General features: G+C 40.5%; 1 protein-coding gene across 1 annotated transcript in view; it reads left to right on the forward strand.

Annotated features, from left to right (window-relative positions):
* The first annotated feature begins 1,963 nt into the window (after window positions 1–1,963).
* LOC138352649 (very low-density lipoprotein receptor-like) overlaps window positions 1,964–12,492 on the forward strand; it is a 12,781-nt gene continuing 2,252 nt past the window's right edge. The window contains exons 1-3 of the mRNA XM_069305222.1: window positions 1,964–2,071; window positions 2,963–3,137; window positions 8,817–8,950. Of these exons, the coding sequence (XP_069161323.1) occupies window positions 3,083–3,137; window positions 8,817–8,950 (189 nt within the window). The 5' untranslated portion in view covers window positions 1,964–2,071; window positions 2,963–3,082. The remainder of the gene's footprint in view (window positions 2,072–2,962; window positions 3,138–8,816; window positions 8,951–12,492) is intronic.

Below are 12,492 nucleotides of genomic sequence, written 5' to 3' on the forward strand. Positions count from 1 at the left end.
GTCAAGCTTTGGGTTGTTGTAAGATGGGGCGCACCTCAGAAAGTAGGTTAGCCTCGGAAGGGATAGGCATTTGGTGAGGAGATAAAAAGCATCGTGGGCATCGATGTCACCTATTCTGTCTTCCATCCTCCTAAGGTCTGCGATTTTCTTGTCGAGGATCTCCTCAATGGCGTTAGACCCGAGGGGAGCTCCAAGGAGGGTGCTGTTCTCGGCCCTAATGACATGGGCTCCAGGCAAGGCAGACCTTATTCTAGCTACGATGTCTGGGTTGGAGGAGACTACTTCACACTTGGAAGGGTTCAGGACGAGACCCAGGCTTACTTCTTGCTCCCTTATTTTCCTGATATCTGACAAGAGGTGGTCTACGGTGCCAGCTATAGTGCCATCATCCAAAAACCAGATGTTGAACTCGCTGGACAAGCTTTCGGTGATTTCTTTTAAGACTAAGCAGAAAAGAAGGGGAGCAAGAGGATCACCTTGCTGAACACCTTCACATGATCTGATTTCATGTTCACCAAAGAGCAGTTTTGACTCGCCACTGTAGCACGATAGTATGAACGGGTAGAGGGGCCGGAAATGGCGATGTACGGCACAAAGTACTGCATCTCTTCTTACCATGTTGAAGGCATTCTTAAAGTCCAGTTTGAGCAGGGCCTTTTCATCAGAACTTGAAATTTCAATGAAAGAAATTTCAGAACTTGAAATTTCAGAAATTTCAATGAAAGAAATTTCAGAACTTGATGAGTTATGAATGCATGATTGATAAATACACTATATATATATATATATATATATATATATATATATATATATATATATATATATATATATATATATATATATATATATATATATATATATATATAACATAGTAGCAGTATTGTTCAGTTGCATATTGTCCTGGGGACCATTCAGGCTTGTTCGCATATATATATATATATATATATATATATATATATATATATATATATATATATATATATATATATATATATATATATATATATATATATATATATATATATATATATAGTGTATTTATCAATCATGCATTCATAACTCATGAAGTTCTGAAATTTCTTTAATTTATTCGTATTCCAGGACAGTGCTGTAGTGTGCGAAATATTTTCTTGTCAGAGTTTACATTAGGCAAAATATGCATCCGCAGATGTTGCAAACTTCCACGTATACTTATAACTGAGCCAAAACCGAGAAGTAGCTACATCTGGGAGTTTGTTAATTTTATTGAATAATCTACTGATATGTGACTTTTTGCATGATTGAATAATGATAAATGGAATGGCTAGTGATAATTATTGTATCTATTTACATATTCAGACACAAGCATGATACAATTTTGCCTTAAGAAGTTAAGCGCAATTAAGGAACTGCAGCTGCTAAGACAACTGTAGTTCCAGCAGCATCGTTTGGGGGGAAAAGGGTGGTGAACGGAACCATCGGTCTATATGATTTTAGAGAGGAAGTGCTAGGATATCAGTTTGGCTTAAGGCATTGCTTTTGCCTCAAGACGAAGCCTGCACAGATTTTAATTCAAAATCTTCGAGAGTGAAATATTAAATATTTTTGAGACGTTCACTTCGAACACAGGAAGTGAGAAAACACTTTTCGACAATATTTTCGAACATAATCAGTTACAAATCATTTGAGCGGTGTTCAAGAATCGTAAGTTCATCATTGAAATTTATGTTGAAATTGGGACAAACTTCAAAAAGTCAATTTTTAGCACTTTCTCATTTAAGTACGTCCTCGATAAATATGTATTTGAGGATAACTGTATTCCTTTATCGCTAGGGTTCACAGGATGAGTAAGTGTTGTATAATAGTCTAATGCTGAAGGCAGCTACAACCAATCAGTGAAATTGAAGATGGGAAAGGGCGGGGTTTGGAGGCAGAGTGGGCGTGGCTGTTGGGGGTAATCACAGCAGAGCCCTACTCCACACCCCGACGGGGCACCACGCCACACACGCTGACGGAGCACCACGCCACACACACGCCAGGGCACCGCATCACAATCAGCACCCAGCGCCCCAGACGACAATACCCACGCCAGGTTTGTTGGGTGATCGGTGAATACACTTTGTTTTGGTGCTTCGTTATCATCTACCCATCATAGTTATCTGGGTGCTTCGTCACCATCCATCCATCATAGTTGTCTGGGTGCTTCATCACCATCCACCCATCATAGTTGTCTGGGGTGTTTCATCATTATCCACCCATCATAATGATCATGGTGCTTCATCACCATCCACCCATCATAGTGATCTTGGTGCTTCATCATCATCCACCAATGATAGTGATCTTGGTGCTTCATCATCATCCACCAATAATAGTGATCATGGTGCTACATCATCATCCACCAATGATAGTGATCTTGGTGCTTCATCATCATCCACCAATGATAGTGATCTTGGTGCTTCATCATCATCCAGGCTACGAGGCACCCGTAGCCTGGTGGATAGCGCGCAGGACTCGTGATTCTGTGGCGCGGGTTCGATTCCCGCACGAGGCAGAAACAAATGGGCAAAGTTTCTTTCACCCTGAATGCCCCTGTTACCTAGCAGTATATAGGTACCTGGGTGTTAGTCAGCTGTCACGGGCTGCTTCCTGGGGGTGGAGGCCTGGTCGAGGACCGGGCCGCGGGGACACTAAAAAGCCCCGAAATCATCTCAAGATAACCTCAAGATATAACCATCACCATAACGTAGTTAAGTGAGCCTCACATTAAGCACCGTTCGAGGGACGACCTTTTACTGAACTGTTGAGCGTTGTTGTGTAAAGTGTTCCCTCGCGCTGGGACATTGTCTCTGTTGTAGGTGCGCGTATACCATACTGTCTTGTGACAGCTTTCAATTTTATTAATTTTATTAGGGCGTGTGCAAGATTTTGTACATATATTTAGTGTTTAGCAATAATAAAATACAGCGACCTCTTCCATCCACAGCAACAGTGACCTCTGCCGCCCACCACAGCAGCAGTGCTGACCTTTTCCTCCCACAGCAGCAGTGACATCCCACAGCAGCAGTGCTGACCTTTTCCTCCCACAGCAGCAGAGGACGCAGACATGGTTCACGTGGAACTTCTCTCACTGCTGGGGCTTACGGCCATGTTCCTGGCAGGTAAGTTACCTACATTGTTTCCCTTCTCTCAGTGTTTATTGAAGTAGTATACTCTTAATGCTTTGTAATGGGGTAGTATACTCTTAATGCTTTGTAATGGGGTAGTATACTCTTAAGGCTTTGTAATGGAGTAGTATACTCTTAAGGCTTTATAATGGGGTAGTATACTCTTAATGCTTTGTAATGGGGTAGTAAACTCTTAAGACTTTGTAATGGGTAGTATACTATTAAGGCTTTGTAATGGGTTAGTATACTCTTAAGGCTTTGTAATGGGGTAGTGTACTCTTAAGGCTTTGTAATGTGGTTGTATACTCTTAAAGCTTTTTATGTGGTAGTATACTATTAAGGATTTGTAATGGGGTAGTGTACTTCTAAGGCTTTGTAATGGGGGGGGGTAGTATACTCCTAAGGTTTTATAATGGGGTAATATACTCGTAAGACTTTAGTGTTTTATCAATTGTTGGTTTAAATTTGTTTACATTTGTTAATGTGAGGCATAATGTGTTGATTCTTACTCGCCCAGTTGTTCCTGAGGGCTGAGATCTAGCTCCTGGTCCCTGCTGTTGCACTCGCCCAGTTGTATCTGAGGGTCGAACTGTAGCTCTTGGGACCTTCCATTATCCTTGCCCAGTTTTACATGAGGGTCAAGCTGTAGCTTTATACGTGTTTTAGCAACAACTCAACACTAGAGTTTCATTCTCTAATGGTGGTCTCTTGTATGTGGTGGAACAAATCATATTAGCGTCACATATGCCGGAGATGTTATTCTACTTATATATTCTCTGATGTAAAGCTCGTTGCTATATCTATTTTTTGATGCTCTCATTTTGTCTTCGAGTTTAATCATTCATCCTATTATTAGTATTTCATCATTTTATTCAGAAATTCCTTGTAGTTCAACCAATATCATGGGGCCTGACGGCTGAGTGGACAGCGCTCGGGGCTCGTAGACTTAAGGGTCTGGGTTTGATCCCTGGCGGAGGCGGAAACAAATAGCAAACCCCCCTGATGCCCGTGTTCACCTAGCCGTAAATAGGTACTTGGGAGTTGGACAGCTGCTACGGGCTACTTGCTGATTATGTGTATTTGTGAAAATTAGGATTAAAGACTTGCCCGAAATGCTACATTTGCAAGTGGCTGTAATAGAATGTAAGAACTCCTGTATATGTAAAGAAAAAAAACGTGCTCCATTGTTCATCATAGTCTCCTAGAATACTTCAGAGTTCATCATAGTCTCTTTTAGATCTCCATAGTATATCAGAATATCACAAAGTACCCCTTAGTTCATCACTGCATCTCAAAGTACCCCTTAGTTCATCACTGCATCTCAAAGTACCCCTTAGTTCATCACTGCATCTCAAAGTACCCCTTAGTTCATCACATCATCTCAAAGTACGTTGTAAATATTTAATCTCACAGATTACCCTTCATTTATTCTAATATCCAAAAGTACCACCTTGTTCATCATAGTATCTGAAAACACCCCGTAGTTCATCTTAGTCTTCCCAGGCACCCAGGAGTTCATCATAGTACCCGAAAGTACTCTTTAATTCTTCGGTCTCCCAAAGTACTCTGTCCTTAATCAAAGTATCTTAGAGTATTCCATGTTTCATCATAGTCTCCCATCACCCCATATTACATCACAGTCTCCCAAGGTATACTTTAGTTCATCATAAGGTCACAATCCCTTACTTCATTTAATCTCTTATAATACTCTTCAGTTTACCATAGAATCTTAAAGTACCCCAAGTTCATCTTGGTCTCCAGAATTACCCTTTAGTTTATCATAATCTCACAAATGGATACTCCTCCCTCAGTTTACAGTAATTTTCCAAAGTACCCCTATTTCAGTATCGTATCCCTTCGTTGATCATACTACCCCAAAATACATTTTTGTTTATCATAGTTTACCAAAGTATTCCATATTTCATCACAGTAGCCTAAAGTACCTGATAGTTCAATACTATCTCCCAAAGTACCCGTAGTTAATAATAATATCTCATAGTACCTTTAATTCAAAATAGTATTCCCAAGAACCCTTTAATAATAATATCCTTCAATATTATTATAAGATATTATGATGAATTACAATGTACTTTGGGATACTGTGATGAATACCAAGGTACTTTGGGGTACTATGATTAGCTAGGTTGTTTTTGGAAATACTATCATGGCGTACTGCGTACTTTGACTATGATTCTCAAAATAGTAATTTTAGATACAGTGATGAACTATTTTGGGTACTGATGAATTATGGAGTTCTTTGGGATACTATAATGAATTACTGGATTTTTTTAATACTACGATGAACAAATGGTAGTTTTGAATACCATGATGAACTACGGCGTACTTTGAAAGACTATGGTAAGTTAAATTGAACTTTGAGGTACTATGATGAGCTAAGGAGTACTTGGGGATAGCATGATAACTATGTGCTACATTGCGAAACTGTGTTGAGTTACATGGTACATTTTGAGCCAATGATGAGCAGAAGGCTGCGTTAGGACACTATTGTCGAGAGTACTTCCAGGAATTTCTAACCAAAAGTTCCAGGTAGCTCATCATAGAATCACTAAGTATCCTTACGTTAATTAAAGTTTGCCAAAGTATTCTTTAGTTCATTATAATATCCCAAATACATTTAAGTTAATAATAGGATATAAAAAAATTTAGTAGTTCATCAATGTGTTTCATAGTAGCTCCTAGTCCATCATAGTCTACCATAGTACCTCTTAGTCCATCATAGTCTATCATGGTCTACCATAATACACTTAAGTTCATCATAATTTCCCAAAGTACCTCATTATAGTATCCAAAAGTACCTAGTAGATATTTATAGTACTCCAAAGTGCCTAGTAGATCACCAATCTCAAAATACCACCTAATTTATCAACGTCTCCAGAGAACCCTGTAGTCGATCCTAGTGTATTTAAGTACCTCTTAGTTTATCATTCTCTCCAAAAGGACCTTTTAGGTAATCATATGGTACTAAAGTTCCCCTTAGTTCACTATATTATCCCAAACTAATCCTTAGGAACAGTTTAGTAACATTTCCTATCTAATGTTCCTAAATTATGCTAGAGGCAAGGAATCGGGAATACACAAATACACTTAAAACTCAATAAAGCACTTTACCGTAATATCTTTAAACACTTCAGCCGATGTTACGGCCGATCTCCCCTATAGATGATGTCCTCTCCCTGCACCCAAAGCCACACTGATCAAAACGCTGTCGAGGTGAAGCCGACCTTAGCTGGTGGCCAAACTTGCATATGTCCGTGTAGGGAATTTTATTGCGATCTCAGTGATACCAAATTTAACGCTGTAGGACAAGTGTGGAGTTGACTAACCTGAAAGAATAGAAACATTTCGTCGCTGTTAGGAGCTCACGGCTAGTGATCGACGTAGTTCTTTGTTTCGTGCTGGTCTAACTCATGCTTTGGTGACATTTTATACACGTGTCCTTCTAGAACATTCTATTGCGAACACATTGGTACAAAAATGAAATAGGTACATCAAAAATTAATGTCAGGACAGTGAAAAGAGTATACACTTTTCGGTGTTGCCGCTACAGAGCCCGAAACGCCGCGCGTACAGGGGAAAAGTTTTTTTTATCGTTTGCTGGGAGCACGAAAGTGTGTCCCAAAGTACCCCTTAGTTCTACATTTTATCCCAAAGTACCCCTTAGTTCTTCATTTTATCCCAAAGTACCCTTTAGTTCTTTATAATATCCCAAAGCACCCCCTTGGGTCTTCATAATATCCCCAAGTACCCCTTAGTTCGTCATAATATCCAGACATATCCCTTATTCTTCTTCATAATATATCAAAGTACCCCTTAGTTTTTCATAGTATCCCAAAGTATCCCATAGTTCTTCATAATATCCCAAAGTACCCCTTAGTCGTTCATAATATCCCAAAGTACCCCTTAATTCTTCATAATATCCAAAAGTGTCCCTTAGTTCTTCATAATATCCTAAAGTATCCCTTAGTTCTACATAATATCTCAAAGTACTTCCTAGTTCTTCATAATATCATAAAGTACCCCTTAGTTCTTAATAATATCCCAAAGTTCCCCTTAGTTCCTAATAATATCATAAAGTACAACTTAGTTATTCATAATATCCCAAAGTTCCCCTTAGTTCTTCATAATATCCCAAAGTTCCCCTTAGTTCTTCATAATATCCCAAAGTTCCCCTTAGTTCCTAATAATATCCCAAAGTACAACTTAGTTCTTCATAATATGCTAAAGTACCCCTTATTTCTTAATAACATCCCAAAGTGCAATTTAGTTCTTCATAATATCCCAAAGTACCCCTTAGTTCTTCTTAATGTCCAAATGTACCCCTTTGTTCTTCATAATATCCCAAAGTACCCCCTTAGTTCTTCATAATATTCCAAAGTACCCCTTAGTTCTTGATAATATCCCAAAATACCACATAGTTCTTCATAATATCCCAAAGTACCCCTTAGTTCTTCAATATATTCTAAAGTACCCCTTAGTTCTTCATAATATCCCAAAATTTCCACATAGTTCTTCATAATATCCCAAAGTACCCCTTTGTTTTTCATAATATATCAAAGTACCTCTTAGTTCTTCATAATATCCCAAAGTACCCCCTTAATACAGCATAGTCTCTGCAGATCATTATTGTCTCCCACACTAGTATTGCTAATGCAGAGGCAGGGTAGAGTGAAGTGCAAGGTGCTACGGTGTACTATGAAGGACCTTGGCAATAGAATACAGAGTCACAGTGAAGCAAAAATCATCAGTGTGCTGGGATCAAATCACCAGTAGCTGTTCATAGGCATTACCAACAAAGAAGATGGGAAGAGAGGTGAGAGAGGGGTTTCACACATGAAGACCCAGGGTATGCGTGTTAATGGCAGTCGAGGTCGGCCTCACTGCCACACTTTATGAAATATCGGCATCTAGACCCTCTTTACCCTTGAGATTTTTTTATGAAGTACACTTATTTATCAATTTTAGTGCTTCGGTATAATATATTTCCAGAGAAAGAAGAAAATCCTGGCAACAGAGTGGATATTTGTAGAGATAAAATGAGAGGGTAAGAGAGGAGAGGGTTGGATGGGGGTCAAGTAAGTAGGGGGGGGGGTGTTAAGTAAAGAGAAGTGAGATAGGGACTGGGATATGGGATAGGGAAGACCCGGGTTCAACCGGATTCCCCCGCCAAGAACCATACATATAAGACCAGTTAGGAAATTCATGGCATTAGCGTACAGACCATTTTGTGTCAGATACTATTGAAAACCCAGAGTTATGCCACCAGATATGTCCCAGAGCTGAGAGGCATTAGTGAAGATACACGATTACTATAATTACGACAGAAAATATTTAGGAAAGTATATAAAAGCCGGGCAGAGGCAGGCTGTTTAACATAAGATGAATACGGAAGTAACCGAAGATCTTGAATGAATTACATGCACATTGATGTAAGGTATTGCTTTAGGGTTAGAGGAGGAAATTCACAATCACATTTTCATAGGTAGACATGACATCCCCCAAAGGTTCTAGAACCTGTTTACTTATCGACCGGAGTATGGGAAGCGGGTCATAAGAGCTGGAGTTAACACGACAAATCATCTAGGTAAGTATATACATGATTTAAAGCATTGTAGTGAGGATGTTTTAAGGATGCTTATCATTTTCTCCCGGCAGGAACTGAGGCAAGGTGCAGCTCCACTTCAGAGATTGAGTGTCACAGGGACAGTCAGTGCATCGCCATCACCTCTGTGTGTGACTCCGCAAAACAGTGTAGCGACGGCTCCGACGAGGACCCCTACGTCTGTGAGGTACTGTGGTTCCTCCCTTCCTTGTTTGTTAGTGCATCTGCTCCGTCTGTGAGGTACTGTGGCCCCCCCCTTTCCTTGTTTATTAGTGCTTCTACTCCGTCTGTGAGGTACTGTGGTTCCTCCCTTCCTTGTTTGTTAGTGCTTCTACTCCGTCTGTGAGGTACTGTGGCCCCCCTTTCCTTGTTTATTAGTGCTTCTACTCCATCTGTTAGGTACTCTGGCCCCCCTTTCCTTGTTTATTAGTGCTTCTACTCCGTCTGTGAGGTACTGTGCCCCACCCCCCTTCCTTATTTGTTAGTGCTTCTGCTCGTTCTGTAAGGTACTGTGCCCCCCCCCCCCTTTCCCTGTTTGTTAGTATTTTGCTCCGTCTGTGTGGTACTGTGCCTCCCCCCCTTTCCCTGTTTGTTAGTGTTTTGTTCCGTCTGTGTGGTACTGTATTCCCCCCCCCCCTTCCCTGTTTGTTAGTGTTTCTGCTGCACCTATGAGGCACTATGCCTCCCCTTCCTTGTTAGTGCTTCTGCTCCGTCTGGGAGGTATTGTGCCTCCTTCCTTGTTTGCTAGGGATTCTGCTCCGTCTGTGAGATCCATACCTCCCTGCATTGTTTGCCAGCGTTTCTGGTCCAAATGTGAGAGCCACAACCACCATTATTGTTTGTTAGTTCATCTAGTATAGCTGTACCTTGGTCAGTCAGTGGTGTGGGGCGGTTTGTGCTCTATTCAACGTGTTCTTTTTATTATTGTTTAAAAAGCCAACTCCTTCTCTGGTCACTGTACTCTTTTCACTGGATATTCATTTCATTTGAAATTCACATCAATAATTTTCCTGTCTCATGACAATTGGCTCAAATATGCAGCATGAAACTAATCTAAATTAGTGCGTGTGATTCTCTTCGTGACGGAGATCGGGCAGCGATTACTTTGATGGAATAATTGACATCTTCATGTCGTACAATCTTCCGCTGTGATTTACAATATATAAGACTTTTGTGGGCGTACAGGTTACCGATGCACTGGCACAGCTACACCAGCATTCACTGTGGATAGGGGCAGCAAGGTGAAGGGCTTATTCACCAATATAGGTAAGAGTAATGGGTGAGGTGAGTTCCAACGGTGTAGTTATAAAAAACGAATATCAGATTCCCATCATAAGGAGCTTTTACAGTAAAGCAAGGGACTTTATTCGTTTCAGATGCATTTTCAAGCGTTGCTGATATATGAAGAGAAAAATGTCCGTAGTGTCACTTGTGTTGCTTTACAAATTTCTGTCCCTCCAAGTCCGATCGACATGGACAGAACAAGAGGTTATTAAAGTATCTAAAATACGACTTGGTCAGTGCAAGAGGTTACTAAATTATTTCACGAATACAATTATGAATTGCCCAGAGCACGATATAACTTGCCGAAGATTGTGTGTGGCCGGGTCAGTCAGCGACGGGCAGAGTGTCTTAGGACTGGCTAGGGTCTGGTTGTGTGTTTAGTTAACTATAGGGACGACGACGCTCTCAGAAAGCTTTAGGAATACTTTGTATTTAATAGAAACTAAAGTAAATGTCTTTGCAGAATTTGTTATTGATGACATGACTTATTGTATTGTTGTTCTAACGAAGTTTGAAGTATTTATTACCTTAGAAATGTCATAAGGATTTGTGATTTATTTATTTTTTTGAAAAAAAAAAAACGTTCAAGCCAAGATGACTACAGTAATGCCAGGGGGACTAATGATTTATTTTAATAATTTAATCATTACACCTTAAACGACATGACATGAAGATCTTTGTGATTGTTAAAGTATATTTATTATTTTGCTTAGGTCCACTCCTGGAGCTCCCACTGGACGTTTCAGTAACCATACAGGTCGACATACAGTTACTTGGGAGTGGACGCCTCTTGTAAGTAGTCACAGGACAGACGTCCACCTGGTCACACAAATCATAACAACCTCTCTAGTTGTCCAGAATACATTGTTACGAGGTTGAGGTTACGAGGATATGAGGTTACCGTGAAGGTTCATCTCGTTCTCACCAGCGTTCCCAATGTCTGGAAACTGTTATGCTAAAGTGACCTATCCAAACCTTCCAGTGGACCCTCGAATAGAAAACGGGACAGTATGTCAATTTCGCGAGCCGCTCCCGTTTTCTTGTACGACAGGTTTTGACTTTAGATAAAGAACCCGTCCTCCTAATAGCTCCTAATAATGGGAGATAGAACTCAGGGAGGAAGTCTCCACAGGAAACGATGGACATCTTCAACGATAAATGCTGGAAGGCAGATGGAAAATTTGTCACTCTCCAGAGGGAGAACAATGAAAGACAGAGGGCAAGTCCACTGTTTAATCTTAAACGTAAGAAAGCAAGGCGCATAAGCACGAAGGCTTGGAAAAACTACAAGAACAAGAGAACAACAAAAAGGAGTACCAGAGAGTCAGGAATGAGAATGAGAACCTCAGAGTAAAAATGGAAGCAAAAAAAGCCGCTTAAAAGGAAACTGGAGCCAAAGCAAAGAACCAACCCAAGTTACTTCATAACCACATCAAAAAGAAAACAACAGCTAAGGGGCGAGCAAGTGAGTATAGGGAAGACCAATTCACTAACAACGATAGAGAAGTGTGTGAAGAGTTCAACCAGAGGTTCCAGGAGGCCTTCATAATAGAACAAGGAGAAGTACCTGAGTTAAGGGGGATGGAGCCAAACCAAGCAACACTTAAAGACTTTGAGATAACTAGATATGAAGGAAAAAATTACCTGTTGGAGCAGGACCCGACTAAGGCTGTGGGACCATACATGATCTCACCATGGATACTAAGAGAATGAGAAGAAGTCTTGTGCTGGCCACTTCCTATGATATGTAACAAGTGAGGGAGGGGAGGGAATTATCAGGGAAAAGCGCCAAGCCATTACGACTATATAGCACTGGGAAGTGGTCAGGATAACGATTTGGGATGGGACGGGGGAAATGAATGGTGCTCAACGGTCGGCGATTGAACGCCGACCTGCATGAAACGAGACCGCCTTTCTACCGTCCAGCCCAAGTGGTTGGCCAGAGTGAGGGGGGGGGGGTGATATCATTCATATATAACCAGATAAAAGGGCACAACAAAGGGGATATATAATAAGATTTTAAATATGATCAACACGGGAGAGGAAATCCTATTGTAATCGGACAAAGAAAAAACTTGGTGGCTGATATTACCCAACCTGCCATCAGAAGAATACATATAAAATATACATCAAAAGAATAGCATCGGCTGCATACGGAAGGTTGGCCAAAATAAAAACTGCTTTTAGGAATCTGAACAAAGAGTCATTCAGAATCTTTTATATCGTTAATGTCAGACCAGTTCTGGAATATGGAGCATCAGCTTGGAGTCCTTATCTTGTTCAACACAAAATGAAGACCTTGTGTTTATGCCACACAAAAAGGTTTGTCAGCAGACTAGTCCCAGAGTTGAGAGGTATCAGATTCGAGGAAAGACTACAGGTGTCAAACTTTACCTCGCTGGAAGATAGAAGAAACAGGCGAGACATTATTACCACACACAAAAT

This window comes from Procambarus clarkii, chromosome 54, assembly GCF_040958095.1.
Source record: "Procambarus clarkii isolate CNS0578487 chromosome 54, FALCON_Pclarkii_2.0, whole genome shotgun sequence".
NCBI classification, from domain to species: Eukaryota; Metazoa; Arthropoda; class Malacostraca; order Decapoda; family Cambaridae; genus Procambarus; species Procambarus clarkii.